The 23,202-nt window shown below is 46.3% G+C and overlaps 1 protein-coding gene across 1 annotated transcript in view; it reads right to left on the bottom strand.

Moving 5' to 3' along the window:
* NFE2L3 (nuclear factor, erythroid 2 like 3) overlaps positions 1-22,528 on the bottom strand; it is a 94,722-nt gene extending 72,194 nt beyond the window's left edge. The window contains exon 1 of the mRNA XM_029589138.1: positions 21,828-22,528. Coding sequence (XP_029444998.1) covers positions 21,828-22,280 — 453 coding nt within the window. The 5' untranslated portion in view covers positions 22,281-22,528. The remainder of the gene's footprint in view (positions 1-21,827) is intronic.
* Positions 22,529-23,202: the final 674 nt, after the last annotated feature.

The following is a 23,202-nucleotide window of genomic DNA, read 5'->3' as shown; positions in this document are numbered from 1 at the left end:
GGGCCAGGCTTTGGTTCCCCTTAGGCTTCTTCGCACTGCTTCCACAGGAAGGACTCCAAATCAGGCTGTGTGGCTCTTATGTGGCAGGCTGTGTAAAGGGAGTGTCCCTTGGCCTTCTTGGGCGGTTGTGCCATGTTTGTGCGCGTGCTAGCTCAAACTGTAGGTGTATGTGTAGCTATGCGCACGGGTGCACTTGGTTGTGCGTGCGTCTAAGTTGTACGCGCCATTGTGCACGCCGCTGTGCGCACAGCTATGCGTGTCTATGTTGGACGCACGCACAAGTTAGGCGCATCGGCCGCCTGGCCTGCCCCATTGGTACCGCCGGACGAGGAGGGAATATGGCGACGATGACCCCGCTCACAAAATAGTGCCCCCCCCCCCCCCCCGGAGGGTCTCCATGTCTGTGGACCCTTAAACCAGATTGGGGCCTAGCCCAGACACGGCTGCTCAACCCGATCGGTGTCCCTTTAAACCTCACCGGAAGAAACGTTCCGTACGGCTATCCGAGCTCTGGAGACCGGAGACCTAAGTTTAAAGGTTTCTACCTTACCTGGTCTTGGCGCTTACTGGTCATATGTCAGGCAGTCTCCAGCTGCGGGGGGAGGGGGAAATACCTTCACCGCCGCGCTCGATTCTGCACCCGCTGCCTTTCAGCCACTCTGGGGGCTAAGTCCACGCCGGGACCAAGGCACACCTCTGAGGGATCTCGGAAATCACCTCGGGAATTCTCAACTGGGGGAGGGACCCTTAGGTTTCACCTCAGGAGAAAGGAGCTCGATCTTCTTTAAGGTAAATTTCTTCTTTCTTGCTGTAATTGTTAACACTATTCTCGTGTGTGGGATAGTGTCCGCATCTGCTATGGAGACAGAGAAATACTGAAGAGCTAAGCTTCCTGCATGGGTATATGTAGAGTGAAGTCGGCTTTGAAATCTGACAGTCTCCCATCTGCTATCAGGAGAGCACAATACCCATTGGTCCTGAGTCCATCTGGCTACACACTAGGAAAGAAGCTATTTGCAAAGTTATTGATACTGCTTCAAATGCCTGCTTAAGGATAGTTTCAATCTTCCTATCGCGTACATCCTTCAAGGCCACTCCTCCCTCTATAGAGATGGTTGTCCACTTGGAGACTGTACATACAAGTGCATCCACCTTCGGAAAAACAAAGATGCTCTCTCACCACCAGATCCAGAGGGTACAGGCCTTTCAAAACCAGCTGTCATTTGAAATTAGCCTCTGAGGCGCCCCACTCAAGATCAATCAATTCTTGAATGGCCTCCATCACAGGCAAAACACAACAGGTTTTACGCAGAGAAAACAAAATGGGATTTTTCTTTGGCTCAGACATGGAATCTGTCCCAGATACTCCCAGCATATTCAAAGTCTGGGAAATCAGGGACAGCAATTCATCTTTATGGAAGAACCGTAGCATAGTCCTATATGGTTCTAATCCCAGAGGAATTTCTCCATCCTCTAGAGAGTCAGGATCAGCCTCAACATCCATGCCATTCAGATCCCTATCGGGCAGGCCCACTGCCATTCTTGGTGTAATCCGGCGCTTAACAGTAGGTCCAAGCGAGGTTCCTACCTGTGACTCTGCCCTGGGAGCATTGGACGGGGCTGAGGACTGCGCCTGAAGAAAGAATTGCAATCCTTGGAAAAGTTTTACCCATGAAAATGTTGAAGGAGCCATCCAAAACCAGAAGGCACCTGAGGGCTACCCACTGAGCTACCTTCCCCTGCAGTTAATGGAGCTCCCCTATCAAGTGCCCCATCTGACACGTCTTTACCCAGACCCACATCTGGCTGGGGAGAACCAGGCTTGGTGAAATCAGATGAAGATAATTCTCCTTAAGCCTCCAAACAGTACTGGCACAAGTTAGCAGGCACTCCAGGCTGAGATGCCTGAATATGACAGGCAAAGGGAAAGGTGCTTAGGCTTCTTAGATATAGGTGCCAACAGTAAGCTAAGTGACTACTGAAGGCATGTATCCAGCTGTTTTTTTGTTTTTTTAAGGCATCCCAAACCTGGGCGGCCAGCACCTAGGCGTCCCTAAGGATAGGTGCTGCAAAAAACGTTGGCACACAGTAAAATGCCCAACCTGTGTGCACAGATAAGCAAAGCAGCTACTAAGGCTCCGCTTAACTTGGACATACAACGGAGGTTCGACTAGGCGTCCAAAAACTGGACACACAACCTGAACTGACAATCCTGAAGAGGTCAGCCTAGCACATAGACAAAGTGCACAAAAAGCCATTGAGGCCTACCATGCGGCACTCAGCAAAAAGGCCTTAGAGTGGGACCTAACCTATAGAGGTTGCTCAACCTGCCAGACTGCCCACATCCCGTAACCTCCCATGGAGCAGGACAAATATCAGAACGGTGCACAGAGCAAGGAGACCAAGGGGAAGGAGGAAGCCCTACACTAAACACTCTCCTTTCTCTGTCTATATATTTTTAATTTTTTTTTTTTTTTTTTTTAATTAAAACTTACTTGAGCTCAGCCTTACCCGGCTGAGAACAGTGACTATCTCCGGCTGCGGGGAGAGAGGGTATATGCTGTCACTGCTGTGCTTGGCTTCCTGCACCCGCTGCCTTTCAGCTGTTAAACAACTAAGTCCACACCGGCTGAAAAACAAGGTACCGGACCAAGGCACTCATCTGAGGGACCACGAAAATCACCTCAGGAATTCTCAACTGAGGGACTGACCATTTGGTATGAACGCAGGAGAGCGGGGCAAATTAATTTTCCTTATTGCTCCTTTTCAATTCAAAGCAATCCCCAGTGGGGAGATGCACATCCACCATCTGCTGGAGACTAAGAATACTGGAAGGCTGATGTCACTGCTGGGATATATATATATATACTGTGACGTCAGTTTGCTCGTCTCCATCTGCTGGTAGAGGTGATAACCCACTTGTTCTGGATTCATCTGACTTGGAAGCTAAGAAATTTCAGTTTTCTCTTTGGATCTTCTGGAAGAAAGAAGAGTGTTTGTCTGCAGATGAGGGCTCCTCAGTTGTTAAGCCTCTAATGAAAGAGGAGCTTTCTAGTCCTCATTACTCATGTGATTACCTTGCTGAGGCTCATTAAGAAGCTGGGCAGCTTAGGGATAGATGCTATGGTGTTAAACCGGGCTATAAACTGGCCACATGGCAAGCAACAGAGGGTGACAGTAAATGGGTTTCATTCTAAGTACAGGAGGGTGACCAGAGAGAGGTGCACAGGGATCAGACCATAGAGCACACTGCAAAGGGACTGAAACGGAAGGCTTTACAGAACAGAGTACGTAAGGAGGCATGCAAGAAACTTTGTAGCAGTAAAGAATGTGGCAGTTAAGACTTTATGCAAAAATGTGCAATCATGCATTGAGGATACAAATACAGGGTTAGGAGGTGGGGGGAGGGGAGGGGGATAGGAGTACTGACAACTAGATTCAAATGTAGATAACTATTAGCAAAACAACTTTAGACATATTGTCAGTGTAACATAGAATCATTTAAAATAAGAGTAAAAAAGAAAACATTACAAAATAAGTAAAGGTAGAGATTATGGAAAGTACAGCATAAGTAGGGCCCTTCATTTTCAGTTTTTATTTATTTTGCCTGGGAATTTATCAGTGTTTAGTACAACAGACAAAAACGGAAGAAACCAGCAGTAAATACAAATTTGCTCAGTGGTAAATATAAGTTGTTCAGGGTAAATATGTTTGTTTTTGAAATAAAACACAAATTACCAGGAAAAAAACCCAATAAAAACTGAAAACAAAGGTCTCTCAGCATCAGGGTCATGTCTCAGATTTCGGTGCTGGTCCATATTTAGGGTCCTTTGTGTTCAGTTGAAACTGATTTTCACCCTTAAAATTCCCAGATTTTTCTCAAAGGTGAAAATCTGTTCTGATATTCCCCCTAATTTTAGGCTGATTAAAATGCTGTTCCAGAGCTGCAGATGTGCCAAAGTGGCTACTGTCTGGTACCATGAATGCATCTGAGACAGGCCTTGTCTACCAGAAGCACTTCCCGACAGGCTCCCTGGCCCTGCACAAAACGCTGAAATGCAGTGTTGCAGAGTAGGGGGGGGGGGGGGGGGAGATTAGAAAAGGAAATTCTCAGTGAGGTGGGAGGAGAGAGGGGGATGCTACCGAGTGGATGGGAGAATCTGTCAATGTAGTTTTATTGTCCTGGTTTCCATACAAATTAATCTTTGATATTTACCTGGAAAAACAGTGCGACAAAGCAGTGGGGAAAACCAGAAGAGCGCCAGGATGCACAGAGTGAGGTATAATCAGCAGAAGAAAAAAAAATGTGGTGGAAAATACACTGATACCTGAACAAGTGGGAAAAGTGTTTCTCCCCAAGGCTGCACTGGGAGCGGCCATGAGGGTCCGGGCGGGATTGCCTTGGTAGGGGGCACAGGTTGGGGTGTGACCTGCAGGCCGCAGTTTGTCCACCTCTGCTCTATACGTACTATTTGAGTAACGAGTGCAGTTCTGGAGGTTGGATCTCCAGACAGATTAAGCCCAGGCAGTCTAGAGTTTAGAGGAAGTTGACCAAACTGGCCAGGATCTGCAACCTAAGCTCTGGAAGGTGAAACTTCATGCCCTAAATACGGACAATCTGGAAGCGAAGAGGCAAATGGTAAATCCATCTATTTATATCCCGAAGCAGAAACTCTGTGCACGTAAGCATTTTGAAATGAAGCCACAGGGGGTAAAGCCAAAAGCAAAAACGTAAAAAACAATTCCTTCACGGAAAATGTTATGGATATATGTAGAACAGCCAGAAGGCACGGGAAGCGAGACAAGACTGTAGACAAGAGTAGGGTCAAGTCTGAATGCTCTGGTACCACAGACTGACAAGATAGACAAAGCTCCTCCCCCTCCAGGCCTATCGATTGCTCTGTTTGTTCCAAAATGTTTAGCACTATGAAGTGCTCTCCTCTGTGTGATAATTTGTCCTCTGCGCTTTCGCCAATTTCTTTTGAGGTTTTGTTAGCACAGCCCTACTATTTGGCCATGAATGGTACCCTAAGAGGCTAAAGGAATAAAAGAAGTGAATGTGGTGGCTGCAGGTGATCTCATCCAGAAAGGTGAGCCTACGGAAGGAAGACTTAAGTGGATTTAACCATTCCCCTGCTTTGTCTTTAAAAAAAAAAGCTTGGGTGTTACCTACATGACTGAAATACTATGTTATGCACAGGTGGATCTATATATCTATCTCTATCTTCTTTGTTTTTTTTTTAAAGTTAACCATAAGTACAATCTTACTCTTTAACCATTTAATATAGCAGCTTCCTTACCACAGCAGGAACCAGACCCCAGAGCCCCCAGGCAATGTGTGGTGGAGGCTGGTGACATCTGCGACAGGGACAGGTGGAAGGGTGTGAGGCAGGCCCTGGAACTACTCAGGCAACAGGATCACCGTGGTGCTGACCGACGACGTGTAGCTCTGCTAGGCTAGGCAAAGCTTCAACAGCTACTGCTACTGCTCCACTCCAAAACTGCTCCCACTTTTAAAAAAAAAAACAAAAACATCCCTGCACAGGTTAAACGATTGGCAGGGATACTTTTTAAAACTGACACGCCTGTTATGTGAGCAGAAGCCAGTGTGGCCTTACTGCGGTAGAGAAGCCTAACGCAAACGGTGAGAGAATATAGCAGGGCACCCAAAACTGGCCTGGGGACTCCACAGCCAATGGGATCTTCAGAATAACACCCCCCCCCCCCCCAAATGACTTATGCGGGAGGTAAGTCTGCACAGAGTAAAGGCCTGGTGTATGCAAATTTGTCTCCCACATATTTATAGGGGTATCCTGAAAATCCATCTGGCTGCGAGGTCACCAGGTCCGGGCTTGGGAAGCCCTGTAATACAGCAGTGCAAGCGGGTACAGGGCAACCTCAGGGCTGCAGGACAAGAAGCTCCTGCACCCGCTCTTCTGCCAGCACTGCAGAGCGAGCTCCACAGTCCCGTCAGCTAAACCACAAACTGCCGGGAGGGAAGGCACCAACAGCGCAGCACTCCAAAAGCGAGCCGCCGGATAACAGGACAAAACTAGAACAGTGATCTGCATCAGAGCAAAAGCAAAGAGCCCGTCAGCCTTGCCTGGGAATGAGTAAGGACAGCAGGTTATGCCCGTCAGGTAATGAAGGACTATGACAGAGCGCTCCCCCTCAGATGGCTTACACAGCTCTTCTGTGATCTGGGTCTCATGATGCAATGCATTATCTCAAAATTCTATTCAGTACACAAAATCTCATGCGACTGCCTGGTTTTTTTTTTTTTTTGTCTTTTTTGATTTGAGTTCCAAAACGTGCTGAGTCATGCACTTGGGATCCAGAAATCCCAGGAGCAGTATGCAGCAGGTGGTGAAGAGCTGAAGTGCACTGACCAGGAGAGGGATCTTGGCGTGATCTCGAGGTAGCAAAACCATGCGCGAATGTTGATGACCAGAGCTGGGGAGGGATGCGTGGGTGCACAGGAGGCGGCATAACCAGCATAAAGAGAGACTGTAATGCCTCTTTGCAGGTCATTGGTGAGGCCTCACCTCTGGAGTACTTTGTTCGGTTCTGGAGGCCATATCGCAAAAAGGATAGAGAGAGAAGCTACAGATGAGCCAGAGAAAGACAACCAGAATGGTACACGGTTTGTATCAAAAGCCATATAAGTCGAGACAGAATATGTATATCTCAGAAGGGAGGTGAGATGGGGAGAGATGATACACAGATTCAAATACCTGAAAGGTATTAATGCAGAGGGAGCCAAGCTTTTTCAATGGAAAGGAAGCTGTAGAACTAGGGTCAAACATGACGCTCCAAAAAAGGGGTAGATTCAGGATGCCACCCCCTCCCCCGAGGATAAGGGCAGTAACAGACTTCAAAAAAGCATGGGATAAAGACAGAGGATCCCTAGGGGCAAGAAAATGGTAATGAAGGAATTGGGCAATCCTCGCTGAGCGACATTTGTAGCTTTGGGCAGCAGTGATACGGCTGCATTGTGCGTCCTAGAAGGCAAGTGGAAACCTACACAGATTGGGGGTTGGGTTGCATGTGGGAATCCAATCTACTTTGAATAGATGCACATAAAAAACAAAAAACAAAACAAAAAAAACCCATCACTGCTGGGCAGACTAGATGGGGCCTTTTTGGTCTTACTATGTTGTTATGGTTCCAAGAAAACCCAAATACTTCTTTAACGCATGCTGGATGAGCCAAGGTAGATCGCAGCAAACCCTCCAGGTTCACAGCACAGAAAAGCTTGCGACCTCAGGAGACATCGACTGCAATGCAAACGACTGAATCATGAAGGCTCCCAAGTAAATGTGGTTTAAAACACCCACAAACCACACTCCCACTGTCTTAGACAAAAAGGAGGAGCATTACCAAGTGAAGGTGTGAAAAAGCAGCAGGCGGGGGGGGGGGGGGGGGGGGGGAGGGGGGGGGTGCCTGCTTATGACGGGCTCCTCCCAAGGCGAAATCGGTGGGCTCATGTCAGCCAGTTGTCCCCAGGGAACGTGGCAGATTTCTAAGTCCATTTGTTTTTCCATCCCTTGGATTCTGGGAACTGTAGTTGTACTGGCCTTTTAGGAAGAGAGAGAGAGAGACTACAATGCTCAGGCTTCCAGAGTCAGAACACAGAACCAGAGGGCTGGGGTCAGCTGGAAGGCATCACTGTCTCCAAAGGGCAAGAGACACATTTCTAGATAATTATAATGCACAAGACCTAAAGAACCAGCCTGTACATAAAATCCTTGGGTATGCAATGCTTTAACACTTTGAAGCAAGTAAATACGACCTGTTCTACTTTAAAAAGGTAGGGACTCTAGAATATGCTTGGATTCTTTTAAAGGTTCATTTCATACGTTGACACAGACTACAATGCTAAAACCAGTTCAAATCTAAACTGGACGTGTGTTGAGAAGAAAATGGTGTTGCTGGATAGGAGACTTGGATTTTAGATTTAGGTACTTGCCTTTCCCAACCCGTCCTCAAGGCGCAGTAGGATTCGGGTTGAGTGGGATGAGACAGCAAACTAGACAAGAAACGCGCTATTCCAGCAATTCTGAGCCAATCACTGATTTTGGAGGTAGACAAGGATTTTTTTTTTCCCCACTTGCTGCAGAACTGGCTACTGACACACACTGGTTTATATTTTGCCTCCCCTGTAATATTGTGTAGAGCATAGGGCGCAGTAAAGGAACTCAGACGAAGGCTGGGCTCAACAGACCTCGCGAGTCTTCCTCCAGCCTAAACCAGGAACGCAGCTATTTATGAAACCGTGTCTGCATGCCTTCAGGAATGCAGTGTTTACGCCGCGCCTCTACACCTGATGTATGGGAGGGAGAGCGAGAGAGCTCCCGGGGCACCCCAAGTTGGTATCACATGGGAGCTCCTATACAACACAACCCCACAAATCCTGGGGCTGGGGGCCAGCTCCGTCCCGACCAAACCTAAACAGGATAAGTCAGTAAAAGGAACAGAGTTCATGAACCTTTATAAAACCCCTCTCCATATAAAAGAGGCAGGAGGGCCCACTCAGAGCAGGCACTTCAGTGTACAAATGCTTACCAATTCCACATACATAAGAGATGCCATACTGGGTCAGACAAAGGGTCCATCAAGCCCAGAATCCTATTTCCAACAGTGGCCAATCCAAGTCACAAGTACCTGGCAAGTACCCAAACATTAGAGAGATCACAAGCTACTATCGCTTATTAATTACAATAATAGCAGTTTATGGATTTAACTTCTAGGAACTTATCCAAACCTTTTTTAAACCCAGTAACACTAATTGCTGAAACCATATCCTTTAGCAATGAATTTCAGAGCTTAACTATGCACTAAGTGAAAAATAATTTTCTTCGGTTTTAAATGAGCTACTTGCTAACTTCATGGCGTGCCCCCTGATCCTTCTATTATCTGAGAGAGTAAATAACTGATTTACATTAACTTGTTCAAGACCTTTCATGATTTTGTAGACTTCTATCATATCCCTCCTCAGTCATCTCTTCTCCAAACTGAACAGCCCCAACTTCTTTAGCCTTTTCTCATAGGGCAGCCGTTCCATACCCCTTATTTTGGTCACCCTTCTCTGCATTTTCTTCAGTGCAGCTATATCCTTTTTGAGATGCAGTAACCAGAATTGCACACAGTATTCAAGGTGCAGTCTCACCATGGAGTGATACAGAGGCATTGTGACATCTTCAGTTTTATTTTCCATTCCCTTCCTAATAATTCCTAACATTCTGTTTGCTTTTTTGACTGCCGCAGCTCACTGAGCCGACGATTTCAATGTGTTATCCACTATGACGCCTAGATCTCTTTCCTGGGTGGTAGCTCCTAATATGGAACTTAACATTGTGTAACTACAGCATGGGTTATTTTTCCCTATATGCATCAACCTGCACTTATCCACATTAAATTTCATCTGCCATTTTGACTCCCAATTTTCCAGTCTCACAAGGTCTTCCTTGTGAGACTGGAAAATCCGCTTCAGATTTAAACTACTCTGAATAATTTTCTGTCATCCGCAAATATGATCACCTCACTCGTCGTACCCCTTTCCAGATCATTTATAAACATTAAAAATACGATCTACTGCTTCCCTCACTAAGAAGAGAAATGTTAAGAGCCCTGTGTTTATTTCATTTTCTTAGATGTACACTTTGCCTCAGCCCAGAGCGTTCACAATTTTATCAAACACATAAAAACAAAGTACAATACATTTATCCTGACAATTCATCTTTTCTAAATCATAAGCAAACAGAGCAAAACCTAAAATCTCTCAAAATTTCTTCTGGTTAAGTTTACATCCATCTGCCCCTAATTTCTATCATCACACTTCAGACTAATAGTTCTGAAATAACCAGGTTTTGGCCTTTTCTGCTGAAAAGCGAATCTTTTTGAATAAGTGGATTTCCTCCAGAAGAGAAGTTCATAATTTAGGGGTTTCCAAGCTCCTAGAAGGAAGCACACAGGGACCTCTACCACTGAAGGCCAGGAGCATCATAATTCCACCAAAAGCACAGCTCCAAAATCTGCCTTCATATTTTAAAAAAGTGTGTGTGGGGGGGGGGGGGGGCAAAAAGACTTGTAAAACCGGTTCAAACTCGCTCAGCATATGGTCGAGGAGCTGAAAATAACAATCAAGAAAAGCAGCTCAGTGTGCTCTTTACCCCCTCTTCTGAGAGTTTTGCTCATTCTGCGCCGGGGGGGGGGCGCAGAATTGCCAGTATGATCTTTGATAAGCACTGCTACACAAGTCGATCAAGATCAGAAGAGACTCTTCTACTCATGCGTTACTACATTGGAGCTCAGAGTCCCTGCCCTCAAGAGATAAAAGAGGTTTACGGATGTTCAAACAGGATGAAGAGCTGAACTTGTTCTGTACTTTAAACATGTCACATCAGTTGAAGCTAAAGCAACTGAAAGTAAGAGTGCACTGCAAACCTTTATGTACTTTCCTATGGAAATCCCTCCAAATCTGCTGTACCAGCACAATACGTTCTTTGCCCAGTGTTCATGGCAGTAAGCCAAAATGAACAAACATCACCTCAATTTAACTTAAGACTCCAAAGTAGTATCAGTGTCCCACAGGATCCTCTCCTAAACCGAACCTAGTTAAGGCAACAAAGTAAACCGCACTTAGCATAAATATTAAACAAATGTATATTCTCAACACCTCCAGAACTGGACAATACTCCAGAAGAGGTCTCACCAACAATCTGTACAAAAGGCATTTATCATCTCCTTCAACCTCTGGTTAGGCCTTTCCCTCACCACTGTGTTCCTCAGTCTCTTGCTCCTGCCCTGGCGCACTGCTTAGATAGCCTGAGATAATCAGATATGATCATCCCGAGATCTCACTCCTGACTGATGTACATCAATACCATTCTCAGGTACTACTCTTGGATTTCCGTGGAGAAATTCCTCTAGATTTTATGGCCTTAAATCTTGATAGCAAAACCCTTAATCAAGCTTCAAGGTCTCTTACAGCACTCAGTTTTTTCCCCTCTCTCAAATCAGCAGCAACCACCCTGTTGCAGATCTTCGTATCAGCTGGGGAAAAACCAAATCCAAAACCATACCCTTTTCCTACCAGCCCTTCTGCAATATCACTGAACCGAAGACTAAATTCCTGAGGTACCGGAATATGCCGCATTTACCCCCATCCTCAGCTATCCTTCGCTCATCCAGTATACATACACCCTTCCGAAGCTTACACACAGGACGCTGTCCCTGTGTGGAACAGCATCCAAAGCCTTACTAAAAATCCATACATACTACATCCAGCATTCACCCCTGATCCAATTCTTTCATCAGCCATTCAGAGAAATTGATACATGTTTTGACTTGGATTTCCTCTGGTAAAACCATGATGCCTTAAATCCTATAGCCAACTAGATTCAAGAGATTCCTTCATTATTGATTCAGTTAATGTATCCACCACAGAGATCAGCTTCCTCCTCTAGTACGCTTAATAAAGAGGATCATCTGCTCGTCTTTAGTTCTTCTGTAATCGCTCATCTCCGAGGAATTCTTGAATAGAACTAACAGCAGACCTGCCAAAACAAGTCCCTTTATATCTATGGGCCTTCATTAGCAGTTTAAACTGATTGTCACCTTAATTTCAGGCCATCAAAGAAGCAGCTCCAGAGCCACCAATCCAGTGTTTCAAGCCCCCCTCACTGGTCCACCATAGGAAACCAGAGCAGGCTGAAGCACATGCCAATGAAACCACAGCAAGTGTCGCATTGCAGTATTTCAAATACCCCCCCCAGCTGCCGCTGGAAGCCAGACTGGCCAAAGCATCTATTCGCCACTGCCGATGTAGTATCTCAAGGCCTTCTCACCTGCCCTGAAAGCCAGAGTGGGCGGAAGTACTTCCTGGCAGGCTCTCTGTGCCACCCCCCCCCCTCCCCCGTGCAGATGCATAACAGGTATCCTGCCTAAGGAAGAAGGAGTACAGTTTGCTGCCTGTGGATGTAGAGGAGGCCGGAGCCACTACCAGTAAGGTGGAGATACATGCTGCTGAGGTGATGGGAGGGGGGCTTAGAGAGACATATGCTAGGTAGGGAATGGGGGAGGGAGATAAGAGATGCTGTTGATAAAATGTTTTAATAAATAATTTACTGTTTATTTTATTTTTTTTTACTATCTTGGCTTCTGTCCTCCAAAATAAACTTGATATTTTCAGGGAAAAATTACTAAGGGACATGCAATGAAATTACTAACAGGCTGATACAGTGGAGCGCACTGTTAACCCGCGTTTGGACATGCGTTTGACACGCTAGCTTTACCCCTTATTCAGTAAGGGGTAATAGCGCGTCGAAAATGCGCGTCCAAACCCCCCGAAACTAATAGCGCCTGCAACATGCAAATGCATGTAGATGGCCCTATTAGTCATTCCTGAGCGATACAGAAAGCAAAATGTGCAGCAAAGCCGCACATTTTCCTTTCAGAAATTAGTGCCTACCCAAAGATAGGCATTAATTTCTGCCGGCACCGGGAAAGTGCACAGAAAAGCAGTAAAAGCTGCTTTTCTGTGCACCCTCTGACTTAATATCATGGTGATATTAAGTTGGCGATATTAAGTCGGAGGTCCCAAAAGTTAAAAATTAAAAAAAAAAAATTTTTTAAATCAGCCCGCGGCTCGAAAACCGGACGCTCAATTTTGCCGGCGTCCTGTTTCTGAACCCGTGGCTGTCAGTGGGTTTGAGAACCAACGCCGGCAAAATCGAGCGTCGGCTGTCAAACCCGCTGACAGCCGCTGCTCCTGTCAAAAAAGAGGCGCTAGGGACGCGCTAGTGTCCCTAGCGCCTCTTTTTACCGTGGGCCCTAATTTGAATAATTTTTTTTTCTGAATCACGCACTCAGGAGAGTGTGCGATTTTTACTATATCGGCCTGTATGTAGCACATTTAAAATAAATAGGAGAACATATTAGTTTTATTCAATGCATAATTAAAAGTTCTGGAATTTGTTGCCAGGGCATGTGGTGAAAGCTATTAATATAGCTGGGTTAAAAAAAAAAATGTTTGGACAAGTTCCTGAAAGGAAAAGTCCATAAATCATCAAGGCAGACTTGGGGAAATCCACTGCTTATCCCTGGGATAAGCAGCATGGAGTCTATCAAACTTGTGACCTGGATTTGCCATTGTTAGAAACTGGATACTGGGCCTGATGCACCTTTGGTGTGACTCAGTATGGAAAATCGTATGTTCTGTTTTTGCTCTCGTTATAACACGGATATATTCCGGAGAGAAACAAAAACAATTTAAAAAAAAAAAAAAATCTAAGGTCCCTATTTAGATCTACTCCCGGGGGAATTCTGCATTACCAGAATCCTCCTTTCCCTGCAGAATTATGCATGGGAACCAGGAAGCATCAGCAACGGCTGTGGAGGCCTGGGTGGGCTGGAAGAGAGGAAGAAGCAGCGTTGGTATCAGCTGGAAGTGAAAGAGAAGCCATGGCGGGGCTGGCCTACACAGAACGAAAGGCTTGGGACGGTCTGTGTGGGCCCACGCAAACTGGAGGAGATGACCCTGCGCAGCCTAAAACAAAGGAGGCAGCAGTGGGGGCTTCCAGTGGAGCCTGAACAAGAGAGAGGTGGACAGTGTGTTTGGAGGAGAAGGTAGGAAGGAGCTGGGGGTCTTGCTAAAGAAGGGGAGGAAGACAAGAGAGAAAGCTAGGAAGTCTTGCGCGGGTGAGGAGAGAGAACTAGTGGAGGCGAGAGCTATCTCTCTGTCTGCCATCCCCTAGGAGCCAAGCCTAGGGTGGAGAAAAGTGGGCAGAGAGAAAGATAAGGTGGCCTTGCTAGGATGGAAGAAGAGAGCTGGGGGCGGGGAGCAGACGGAGATGGGAAGGGGCTTGAGCCTGGTGGGGCAGAGAGAAAGCTGTTGTGGAGGGTGGGAGGTAGGAGGTAGCGAGAGAACTGGGAGATTGACCCAAAAATGGAGAAAAGATCAAGCGTGGGGACGGGGAGAGCAATCTGGAGGGGCCAGGCCTTGTGACGGGAAAAATTCTGCATCTCTGAGTAAGAACTATTTTCTGTTCTGCATTATAAATCCATTACTCAAACAGTGATTGTACTGCGTTATCTGAACAAATAAAATCTGCATACATAGACATACACAGAGTAACCCATTTTGGGAGGTGGAGGGTCCAACCAACTGCATGAATGGAAGGGAGGCCGCGGCGGAGAAGGTTTGCTCACCCCCGTAAATAGGACATATCCGGTCTGGCCCACTTTCAGTTTTGCTAGTTCCAAGCCAAAACTGCTCCTATCCTAGGGACTCTTGCAGTACATAAGGTGGACCTTCCCCCAATCCTCTTCTGCGGTAAACACTGAACAAAATTACTAGTTTAGTATTTTGTTTAACGTTGACACCCTCCACATACTCCTTCCTCCTTTTTTGTCTCTCAGTTTTACCGGCTCACCTCTGCACGCTTGTTGGCAGACCCGAAAGCAGCCCATCTGGTTCTATAGCCTTTCGCTGGCTTTACTTCTGTTTGCATCTTTGTCGTCCTGACAATCTTCCCTGCTTCCCTCAACTCTATTCTGATATTCCCCAGCCACCCACCCACCAACTCCTTGCTGAGATCCCTTGGTAACTTCTGAATCCTAATCTTTTTGTCCTTACCTTTCAGGCACTTTTCAAAACCATAGGCATCTCTCTTTTTAACTCTTATTCTCAGTGACTTTCCCAACCAAGATTCATTGCCCTTACAACAGCTCCTGTTATTATTACACGCTGTTCTCCTGCTTCAGCTTGGCTTTCCCACCTTGCCAATGCCTCTTTATGGGTCACTGCTATCCTAGCAGATCTGATGCTTGTCAAGTCTGACCTTTGCGTAACAACCCCCCCCCCTTTGCATTATAATAAAACTTCCTATTTGTCACAGGTGGCCAACTTTGGTCCTCGAGAGCCATAAACAGGCCTGGTTTTCAGGAAATCCACAGTGAATATGCATGAGATACATTTGCATGCAACGGAGGCAGTACATGTAAATCTTTCCTACATATTCATTGTGAATATCCCAAAAAACCAGGCCTGCTTGTGGCTCTTGAGGACCAGAGTTGGCCACCGCTGCTATATGGTGATCACTGGACCTCAGTTGACCACCCGCTGTGACAACAGAAAACGCTTTATCCGTTTGAGAGTGCTAGGGGTTTTGTTACTAACTGCTGGGGCAGCATACCTTGCGGGGGGGGGGGGGGGGGTGTCCAGGATTGCCCTTATTTTTACAGGAGTGCTCCAGTTCCTTCACATCTGTGTTTAAATTACAACCAGGCTCAACCCGCCTGTGTTGGAGGTCAAGAGATCACACCTGCATAAAGAGAAGTGCCATTTCCCCTTCCAAGACGGCCCACAATGCCCCCCCCCCCCCCCTCTATCTCCTCATTTCAGTTACTTTAATGTTATTTTCTTTTTATGCAAAGTGCTATGCCTCCCTCGTGTCTGCTTCCCACGTCCCTCCTGAATACAGGACGCATTGCACCACATCTCTGCGATAGCAACAAAATTCATATTCGCCTCAGCTATTAGGGCCTCCGAGTCTAGGAAGTTATTATCCAGATAATGAGCATTTTTGTGCGCACAGCTTTCCAGATCTTGCTCCAGCCCTTTTTTTTCTCCTCTGTGTATTCTCCTATGTACCCACATATGCTCCCTGTTCTCTGCACGAGAGAAAATGCTTCACAGAATTCTCAACTGCGTGCGTATCGGGAGGAGGCACAATTCAACAAGGCGCCATCCATTTCATCTAGTTTTATTATTCCATATACAATCTGAACTGTAACATGATTTCCCCTGACTGGCTCCAAATTACCTTTTTCTTGTCCATTTACAGCAGATTCATCTCATCTCACCTAGTTGTTTCCAGTCCCCTCTAGCACACCATGGATTTCCTCCAAAACAGAGATAAGCAGTGTTTAGGCAAGACCAGAAACAAATTAAACACAAAAGATGACTCATTTCCCACACCAACACATTTCTGTGGGACAGGGTGGAGGACTGGTTTTGATTTGCTCCTGGTTTGATTTTTTTTTCCAAGCACAAACAAAAAACATAGTACATAAAATCAATCCCAAAATACAAATTAATACAATTCAATGCTCAGCAATCAAAAACTCATTACACAGCATGCCCCTCACTGTATTTAATATTTTTTTTTCCAAGACTTCTTTTGTAGCTCCATTTTCTTTTAAGTGAACTGATGGAAGTCTGGAAACGTGTGCTTGAAAGGCCTCTACCCTGTGGTAAAAAGCGTGCCATGCAGAATGCCCTTGCAAGTTCACTAAGCTTGGAGACTGGGGCCTTGTCTGCACTGAGACATGGCACAGCATGATCACTGATTTTACAGAGTCTCCTATAGAAACCATCTTTGTTCTCAAAACGTTTCCTTCGGGAACGACTCAGCTCGCTGGACTTGCCACAAAATAAAAGAAAAACAATCCAAAGCAGTATGTTACAGATTTGGAAAGGATGAGGCTATTTATATTTTCAGACTATAAAACCTGTGCCAAATTTAACTCCCCCGGTGTGACCCCATCTGCTAATCTTCCAGGAATCACAGACTAAGTCCTCCCGCATCCCCGATCATTTTTAGCAACTGTCTGATTTAGTAATGCATGGCTACACTAAAACTGGTCTTATTCCTTATTAATACTATACCAATGAATTAACCTAAAGAACAAATATGCTTACATAAAGTATGGCAAAATGGAGCATCCTGACTGCTCAAAAGCTCAGCAGCATAAAATATTACTCCTGGGGGAATTCTGCGCAAAAACATTTAAAATTCTGCAAACTTTATATTGGTCAAAATAACACAATTTACATGACTGTCTTTAAGAAATTACATTTTAATTATTACAGAAAAAAAGTTATTAAAGTTGCAGAATTTTAAATATTTTGGGCAGAATTTCCCTAGAAATTCACTGTAAGAGTGTCCCTGCCACATACACACACCCTCATACAGGCTCCCTCACTCTCTCGCACACACACATCCCCTCATACAGGGCCCTCTCTCTTGCATACACACCCTCTCAAGCTCCCTTTCTCTTTCACACATACATCTCTCTATATCTCTCTCTTACGCAGACCTTCACACAGGCTCTGTCTCACACATACACAATCCCTTCACACAGGCTAGCACCCTCACATACACAAGAGCTCCGAATCTCTCACACACATATACACTCCTTCACAATCTCCTCATATAGGCTCCCTCTCTCTGAAACCCACACTCAAGCATCCCCCCCCCCCCCCAACTCCCCCTCTTACCGACCAAGCTGTCTCTCACCTCCCCCTCCCCTTACCAACCATGCTCTCTGTCACCCTCCCCTATCTCACATACACATTCTCTCACCGGCATGCCGCGGGACGTGCTCCGTTCGTGGCGAAGACGGCCCAGCGCGCCGTTCGTGGCACACAGGGGGGGCTTTCCCTTTTCGCCACGAACGGAGCATGTGCCGCAGGATACGCTCCGTTCGCGGCATGCCGGGGTCTCCTCTGCTATTTTCTGCGCAGAATTTGGCAATTCTGCGCAGGTGGGGTAATTCTGCGCAAATTCTGCGTTCCGCATTAGCGCAGAAATCCCCCAGGAATAAAATATGCAAATTTTCCTTATTGGGCATTTTGATTACCAGTGGAACAACCCAACTAATGCAAAGCAGCTCCTCCCCCAGGGCTTGGATTTACTAAACTTTTTTCCCCATAGACACAGAATGTGAAAAAAAAAAAAAAAGTCTTAATAGATCAGGTCCATAATGAGCTAAATTCTCCCACAACAGCATTCTTGGACAGCCAATAAATACCCGAGAGAAGAATACACAATTCTTTTTTCTTTCTTCATATTTTATTTAGGTTTGACCCAGTGTGGCAAGTCTTTTGTTCTTATATGTATGTTAGACCACTACTACAGCTTGTTGACTTCACTGCTTTTCAGGCTGCAGAAAACTTCTGGGTCTCCTTGGTTTTGGTATAACTTAACTGCTCCAAACAATCTGAGCTACAGTATCTTAGGAACCATTTCTCAACTAAAATAAATACGAGTGACATTGCGGAAGGGCTAGAAGGTAAAGTATATTTGCAGATGATACTAAGATCTGCAACGGAGTGGACACGCCTGAAGGAGTAGAGAGAATGAAAAGTGATTTAAGAAAGCCTGAAGACTGGTCAAGGATTTCACAGCTGGGATTCCATGCCAAGAAGGGAAGAGTTATGCATCTGGATAGCGGTAATCCAAAAGAGCAGTGTGTGATGGGGGGGTGAAAGACTGGTTTGGCACAGACTGAAGAGGGACCTAGGAGGTAATAGTTTCTGGCGATCTGAAGGCGGTGAAACAATGTGACAAGACGATAGCTGAAGGCAGAAGAATGCTGGGCTGCATAGAGAGAGGAATAACCAGTAAGACAAAGGAGTGATAGTGCCCTTGTACAGGTCATTGGCCAGGCCTCACCTAGAGTACCATGTTCGATTCTGGAGACCATATCTCAAAATGGTAGAGATGGGATAGAGGTGGTGCAGAGAAGGGCAACCAAAATGGTGCAGGGTCGGTATTGGAAGACTTATGAGGATCTGAATATGTATACCCTGGAAGAGGAGGTGCAGGGGAGATATTGATACAGAACTTCAGATACATGAAAGGTTTTAATGATGCACGATTGTCAAACCTTTTCAGTTGAAGAGAAATCAGTAGAACTAGCATGTCATGAAATGAAACTCCAGGGAGGATGACTCAGAACCAACGTCAGGAAATGTTTCTTCTATGACTCAGAACCAACGTCAGGAAATATTTATTTATGGAGATGGTGGATGCCTGGAATGCCCTTTTGGAAGAGGTGGTGAGGACAAAAACAGTAAAAATTCAAAAAGGCATGGGATAAACACTGTGGATCCCTGAAGGCTAGAGAGCATGGAAATGAAGAAAAGGGTGCATGGGGGTAACCTGCATGGAGCGGCAGTTACTACCTTTAATCAATTAGCTTTCATGATTTTGACGCAAGTGTTACAAAACGCAGCAGCACGGGTTTTAACAAATTGGAACAGGCGTGATCATATTACACCAATTTTAATTAGTTTGCACTGGTTGCCTATTACTCAAAGAATTCTCTATAAAGTATGTTGTATTATTCACAAGACAATATATGCCCATAAATCTGACTGGTTAAATTTTTCTATTTGAGTGCATACACCTCAAAGATCTTTAAGATCCTCCAAGGGTTTGCTTGTTGTTCCATCAGTGAATACTGCTCATTTGATTTCAGTACGGGAAAGGGTTATTTCTGTTGCAGGCCCATGCATATGGAACATGTTACCAACAGAGTTACGCCTTGAATCAGATTTTAGGAGTTTTAAAAAAGGACTAAAAACATGCCTTTTTGAGCGAGCTTTTGCAGGCAACTGCTAGAGTCATCATTAATATGTTTTAAGTTTCATTTTATGGTTATTTTAGTTTTTTTTAGAGTAGTTTAATAAGTTTTTTGTTATTTTGTATTGTTTAGTTTTAAGATTATTTTATTGTATTTGAATATGTGATTGTCAAATAGACAAACATATTGTACACCATTGTGATATGACTACAAATGACGGTATAGAAAAGCTTTTAAATAAAAATAAATAAATAAATAAATTGCAACATCGCTCTCTGCTTCAATGGTGGAGGCGAAAGAGAAATTGGCTTCAGATGACAGCCAACACTGGGCCCTGACTTTTACGGTCCAGGGTACTGATACGCAGACATTAGGGAAAAAGTACAGGATTGCTTCTACGGTCAAGTATAAAAGCAAAACCGCATTCAAGCAGCACTGTCTAAATTATCAAAGCTGTTCATCCTGTAAAAAAGTTGCTAGTAGTATTGCTACCTTAACATAAGGCTTGGGGGTAACCTGCATGGAGCAGCAGTTACTACCATAAGAAGCTTGCTGGGCAGACTGCATGGACCATTTGGTCTTTTTCTGCTGTCATTACTATCAGGCCGATTCAGTAAAAGTCACAGGCCACTCTCCTGTGCGTGCAATTCAGTATTTAAATGAGGGCCCGCGGTATAAAGAGGCGCTAGGGACACTAGCGCGTCCCCAGCGCCTCCTTTTTGGACAGGAGCAGTGGCTGTCAGCGAGTTTGACAGCGGACACAATTTTGCTGGCGTCGGTTCTCAAACCCGCTGACAGCCACGGGTTCGGAAACCGGACGCCGGCAAAATTGAGCGTCCGGTTTTCAACCCGCGAGCCGTGGGCCGATTTAAATTTTTTTTTTTTAAATTATTTTTAACTTTTGGGACCTTCGACTTAATATCTCCATGATATTAAGTCGGAGGGTGTACAGAGAAGCAGTTTTTACTGCTTTTCTGTGCACTTTTCCGGTGCCGAGAGAAATTAGCGCCCACCTTTGGGTAGGCGCTAATTTCTGAAAGTAAAATGTGCGGCTTGGCTGCACATTTTGCTTTCTGTATCGCACGGGAATGATTAATAGGGCCATCAACATGCATTTGCATGTTGCGGGCGCTATTAGTTTCAGGTGGGGGGGGGGGGGGGGGTTTGGACACGCGTTTTTGACCCCTTACTGAATAAGGGGTAAAGCTAGCGCGTCGAAAACATGCGTCCAAATTCGGGCTAACAGTGCTCCACTGCAGCACACTGTACTGTATGGGCCCGTATGTCACTATGAATTTCCAATCACTAAAAGCACAGCGTTAATATGAAACATGGCACATCTGAAGGAAAGAAGAAATCCCATAGGTGCTTTAAGGAGAGCTGCAACTCCAGAATACAAGTGCCAGTCTCCAAGCTGAGAAAGGCACGTGCACACTTGATTTTTCCAATTCAGATACAGGGCTGAAAATCAAACATATATTACTCTTAAATTAACCTTTATAAACCAGGTTTCCTTGTGGAGGAATGGGCAATATTAAAAGCATGCTTCATTTTTTCTTTTTGCTTGGTATTATACTTTTTATGTATTTTACATTCAGCTCAGTCCTTTTCGTTAACTCAAGGTGAGTTACACTCATCGAGTTTACTAATGCAGGAAGCCACGCCTAGGTGTGCAGCACAACAGATGTGCCTCCCCCCCCCCATTCGGTGTCAGCACACAAGCTAACGGCGAGCAGGAAACGCCCTCCTGGCGTGCTTATTGCGTGATTTTATGTGTATGACTGGCAGCTTACCGGGAACTGGACCCATTTTAGCCTCCTACAACCAACAGTGGAATAAAATCTTAAATCAAAGGCAGCATTGGAATTGCTGGTCCTTAACAAGATATTCGCTGAGAAACAGATCAGCGTTGTGAATCGTAAGTCACACCCGTGCTTCAGGCGTGGTCAGACAACACAAGGCTCACCACCTGGTTGGCGTAATGAAGAAGAAAAAAAAAAAGATTCCGTGCAAAGAAAAACTGAAGAGCACGCACGCTTATTGAGAGATATTTGGCCAGATTTCACCACATATCCTGCTTCACCGATAGCGACAATCCAGTAATTTCTCCCCCCCCCCCCCTCCCCTTACTGCAGAGGGCCTGGGAAGGTTTTCTTCTCATCCTGCGCGGAGGGAGGGGCCCGCAAACCTCGGGCTCGCTCTCCCACGTGCTACAACCCGGCACTAAAACGAGCCGATTTCTGAGTCCGCGTAACTTCGCAGCGGGAGACGGGCGCCGATTTATTGGCCTCCACCCCGCTGGCACGAAGTGGGGGGCGAGCACTCGCAGCGCCTCCGGCCGACTCCGTCCGATCCCACAAACAGCCTCTTCTGCACCACCGTGTGCGCGCGTGAGAATAGATACATAAATATTTATTTTTTTTTTCCTCCCCCCCCACGGCTCCAACATTTACCTCTTTGGCGCAGTCCCTTCCCTCCGGCGGCAGCTCCTCCTGAAGCTCGCTGGGGCTCTCGAAACTGCTGCTGCTCTCAGCGGCACCCCCGGGCAGCAGATCCTGGGCAGCGGCGCCCGGGGCCTCGGCGGCCAGCAGCAGCCAGGCGTGCAGCTCGGTGCTGGGGACGGGGGCGCCGCCCAGTGCCCGCACCTCAGGCAGGCGCCGCCGCGCCACCGCCGCCGCCACGTAGGAGCCCAGGTGCAGCTGCGGGCACTTTGGGTGCAGGCTGGCGCCCCCGGCCGTGTCCCGCAGACTGTGGAAGGGGATCTGCGAATAGGCAGAGCTGCTCCCCAGAATGATTTCCCGGATCGGGGGCAGGTAGGAGTCGAAATCCACCCTGACCCCCACCAGACTCAGCAGGATGGTGACCTGCAGCAGCCCTTCTGTCATGTACTTCTTCAGATCCTTCATCTTACTCCGGCCCAACCACCCAGACCGGACACCGAGCTGGGGTCGGGGAAGCGCTGGCCGGTAAGAAGCACCGGGGCCACGCACGAGCGAGAGCTCAGGTCGATCTGCCTTTGCTCCCAGCTACGCCGGGACCCGGCACGGATCGACACAGGAAGAGGGGAGGGGGGAAAGGAAGGGATCAGGAATTGGCCCGCCCACTCTACCTCCCGTCCTCTCCCCCCCTGCCTATCGACTCTGGTCGTCCGGTTGCACAATACGCCCCACCTCGGGTTCTGTCCCTCCCCCCGCCCCAGGATCCGTCCCGGTCCCAGCAGCCCCTAGCCAGCCGCTCTTTCTGCCAAAATCCGCCTCCAGCGGCCACAACCCAGAGTTGTGTATATAAAGAGGGCGGTCCCCCCATCGCAGGGAGGGGCGGGAGAGGGAGCTGGGAAAATGCGGGCAGTGCGCTAGTGTCATAAGATATGCTATTCTGGGTCAGATCAAGGGTCTAAAAGGCAAATATCAAGTTTCCAACAGTGGCCAATTCAAATTACACAGTACCTAGCAAGTACCCAAACATTAAGTAGATCCCCATGCTACTAACGCCTGCAACAATCAGTGGCTATTCTCCAAGTCAACTTGTTTAATAGATTCTCCAAGTCAACTTGTTTAATAGCAGATTATGGACTTCTCCAGGAACTTATTCAAACCTTTTTAAAACCCAGCTACATTAATTGCCTTAATCACATCCTCTGGCAGTGAATTCCAGAGCTTAATTGTGCATTGAGTGAAAAAGAATTTTCTTTGTTTTAAATGTGCTACTTGCTAACTTCATGGAGTGCCTCCTAGTCCTTGTATTATCTGAAAGAGTAAATAACCAATTCACATTTACTGCATCAACTCCTTTCATGATTCTGAGATCTGTCATATCTCCCCTCAGCCA

The sequence above is a fragment of the Rhinatrema bivittatum genome, chromosome 2, assembly GCF_901001135.1.
Source record: "Rhinatrema bivittatum chromosome 2, aRhiBiv1.1, whole genome shotgun sequence".
Taxonomy (NCBI): domain Eukaryota; kingdom Metazoa; phylum Chordata; class Amphibia; order Gymnophiona; family Rhinatrematidae; genus Rhinatrema; species Rhinatrema bivittatum.
This window is presented reverse-complemented; position numbering and strand designations above follow the sequence as displayed.